At 37.2% G+C, this 3952-nt stretch overlaps 1 protein-coding gene across 1 annotated transcript; it reads left to right on the top strand.

The window, feature by feature from the left end:
• Nucleotides 1-478: 478 nt before the first annotated feature.
• On the top strand, nt 479-1851 carry LOC137734993 (uncharacterized). The gene is made up of 2 exons (XM_068474343.2): nt 479-779; nt 927-1851. Exons 1-2 carry the CDS (start codon nt 740-742, stop codon nt 1676-1678), a joined length of 792 nt encoding a protein of 263 aa, XP_068330444.2. The 5' UTR covers nt 479-739; the 3' UTR covers nt 1679-1851.
• The last annotated feature ends 2101 nt before the right edge of the window (nt 1852-3952 follow it).

Here is a 3952-nt window from a genome sequence, read left to right as displayed (position 1 = left end):
ATTCAAATAAAATAATCGTTTCTTGTTTTTATAGAACGTTCATAAATAAATGTTTTAATAAGAACATATTTTAAACCATTTGATCACATTGGACTAAAATGTTTATTAACTTTCATGCACCTCAACATTTGATGGGTGTTGGCAACAAGTTGGATCCATATCTTAGATAACTTTCATCATTATATACATGATGTTAGAGTAATGATCAAATTGGACTTATATCGTCAAATAAAATTTGTGATTGAAGATTAATTATAATTTAGACTACACGTTCATACAAGAATAATTTGATCAATAATTCATATTTACAGTCTAGTAATATAAAGACCTTGCGTGTGTGTGTGCGCGCGCGCGTTTGTGTGTGTAAATATATGTTGATCGGCAGATAATAAGAGAGGTACATTTTTCCTATATGAAAATAATACTTATAAAATTATCATTTTTTCTTTAAAAGTCTTTGTTTATTCCTTCTTAACACACGTTAGCACTCCCAACAAATAAAAAGGGGTACAAGGTGTAAGAATCCTTTGTGCTCTACAGAGCATCAGAGTCCTCTTGTTTCCGGTGCTTTCCCTCTTATTCCCACACTAGTTCTAAATATTCATATTCTTGAGAGAGAAGAGATCTAATTAGATAGAGTGAATCATGGGAAGGGCTCCTTGCTGTTCCAAGGTTGGTTTGCATAGAGGTCCATGGACTCCTAGAGAAGACACATTACTCACCAAGTATATTGAAGCTCATGGTGAAGGCCATTGGAGATCCTTGCCAAAAAAAAGCTGGTATACATAATTATGTTATTGCTCATTTTCCACATTGTTATATAATTTCTTAGGTATCATGAATTATATATGGTCCTCATTGTTCTGTAAATTTTTTTTTCATTTGTTGTACAATTATTTTTATCCTACATTTTTTGGTCAAAATAGGCCTCCTCAGGTGTGGGAAGAGTTGCAGGCTAAGGTGGATGAACTATCTAAGACCAGACATAAAGAGAGGCAACATAACCCCCGATGAAGATGACCTAATTATCAGACTACATTCACTTCTTGGCAACCGTTGGTCTCTCATCGCCGGTAGGCTTCCGGGTCGAACCGATAATGAGATCAAGAACTACTGGAACACCCATCTTAGCAAAAGACTCAGAAACGAAGGCACCGACCCAAACACCCACAAAAAATTATCTGAGCCGATAGCCAAAGAAAATAAAAGGAGAAAGAACCAAAGAAGCAAGAACAACAACAATAAGAAGGAGATGGTGATGACGAAAGACAAGAACAAGAAAACAGCCCAACATGTGGAGCCACAAAAGCCTAAGGTTCATCTTCCAAAACCTACTAGGTTTACTTCCCTTTTATCCCTACCAAGAAATGACAGTTTTACTAGTAGTACTACAGTTACTACTGGGTCTTCAAGCCAAGACTTAAACAGAGGGGGAGGGAGAGGAGGAGGAGGAGGAGGTTTTGGTGTTAATACTTGGTGTAATAATGGGCTTGTGTTTTGTGTTGGTGATGAAGATCAAGATCATGATCCTATTAATTCTTCAGCTGATGGCGGTGATGATCATACGCTTGAAAATCTATATGAAGAATATCTACAGGCGCTTCTGAAGACAGACCATCATCATGATCATCAAAATCAACTTGAATTAGAGTCATTTGCCGAGTCACTGTTAATCTGAAAAAAAACAAATAACATATTAGTATAAGATAGATAAATTAGTATGGTCGTCCCGCGCAAGGGTCTAATAATAGGGTTTGAATTTTAGGTTTTCACGTGCTTACCGTCTAGTTTGTAGCCATCTCTGTGTAATAGTGGACCTCTTTAATCTATATTATATTTGTTAATTAATAATATTTGTGTATCTGAAAAAAAAAATTATTTGTGAATATTTTAGGATGGTACTATCCACACATCTGTTTCAATTTCAGTCTTTGGATCGAATGAATTAAAGAAGATGACAAAAATTAACAAAAGGTATGTAAAAAGTAAAAATGAATGTGTATATAAAACCAGCCTATTTTGTATGATGTCTTCAGTTCTCCTTCATTTTACGCGCACACTCCTTAGGGAAAATAATAAGTCGAGTTGTGTCGAATTATTATTACGATTAATTTATTTTTCTTTTAACTTATAAGGAGAAATAACTTTGCATTCCTAATAGGCTTATTAATTGATTTTCTACTAAAACTACTATTTAGTCATACTTTACTCCGTGTACTAGCTTTGTCTCACTTTGCCCCATGAAACTATCAGTTTCGTCTCATTTAATCTCCGTTCACCTCATTTTTGTCTATTCCATCAAGTAAATGTTAAATTAAAAAGTGTCATGGACATTTTATTTGAAAAAACTCTGTCTCCAACTTAGCTGCTAAAACAGTTTTAGCAGCTAACGTGTTAAATTAGGCATACAACACGTTATTAGCTGGCTTTTCTAGAATGATCTTCTACAAATTAAAAGGTTTTTGTTGTTTTTTGCCAATTAGGTACACTTAAAATAAATTAAGATATTTGAAACGACCTTAAAGCATGAAAACATTCCCCATGATGCATGAACCCCCTATATTTATATTTTCCTTTCAATTATATATATTGCATATGTGTTAATATATTTTGTCAATATATATATTTGTTCATGCAATATGCAATTATGCTATGCGGAATTTGTGAGTCAAAGCATTAAAATTAATTTAGAAGCAATTAGGATTTTTAACCCTAGAATTCCAAAAAACATATGGGATTTTTCGCGGCTCCACGCCATACTGCCTAGCCACGCTGGCTGGCCTGCAGCCACTTGATAGCTAGGATGGCGTCGTTTCGACGCCATGGACCTCTCGCAGCAGCCCCATGGGTTTGCTGCCATTGCATTGCAACCAGGCCTCAGCCTTGCTGAGCCGCCATCTGTCTCGGCCTGCGATCACCAAATCCAGCCCATGTGGCAGGGATTGCCTAGAATCAGCCCGCAACAAAGCCAGCTCTCGTTGGGCTTCGCGCTCACCCATCCCAAGCCAGCTCCGTGCTGGGCCAGTGCACTCGCGTCTTTTGTGGCCTATAAACCAGCAGCTTTGTTGCAAAACCTTTCCCAGACGCACGACCTATGGCCCGCAACCATGATTGGGCTGCTCCGCACCCAACTTGTGGACCAATAAACCCCTTTTAGGGCTTTGTCCCGCACACAGCACCCAAGCTCATCGAGGTTGGGCTATAATTTTAACCCAAATGTTATTATTATTTTTGCTTCCACGATCAACCCTGTATGGTCCCAATTTATTAAATTAATTAAAGTGACCAGTAGTATATTAATCTGATAATTTTTATTGATCTGAAGTTCATTTTTTGGCAATTAATGATTTAATAAATTATTTCGTTTCTTTGAACCGTTAACTATCTTTCATAGCCCCGATGCACTCACACTTGGGTTCCTGAAGCAATCCACAAATTCACTACACTTTATTGTATACTGTCTTCTGTGTTCTTGCAAGTACCCCTGTATATGAACCGAACATTCATAACTAAATCGAACCTGTAGTTTCAAATTTAGTGCCTTTGAAACCTGAAGTTTTCATAAAACATATACACCCATGAAAGCCCGACGTTTTTCATGAAACCCATGTCTTGGAACTCGAATGTTCTAACTTTGATGCTTATAGATAATTCATTCTCATAGCACCAATCACAATCTTGTTCCCTCCATTCAGTGGATTGTTGTACTGTCACAAGTTTGATTTTCCTGATCTGGATGTTTCTAATAGAAACCACTTTAAGTAGGTACAAGATGTGAAGCTCCACTTGACTATCAAGAAGCTGAGAAACCATTGAAGCCAACAATGGAATGGACGAGCTGAATAAGCCTCCGCCATGATCTTCATTCGAAGATTTATGCTCGAAGCATTACCCACGGAAGTACCTCCTGAACGAAGATTCCATGGCTCTTTGGCTCACTTCTACGGATCGT

This window comes from Pyrus communis, chromosome 7 (genome assembly GCF_041283825.1).
Source record: "Pyrus communis isolate YQ-2024b chromosome 7, ASM4128382v1, whole genome shotgun sequence".
Taxonomy (NCBI): Eukaryota; Viridiplantae; Streptophyta; class Magnoliopsida; order Rosales; family Rosaceae; genus Pyrus; species Pyrus communis.
This window is presented reverse-complemented; position numbering and strand designations above follow the sequence as displayed.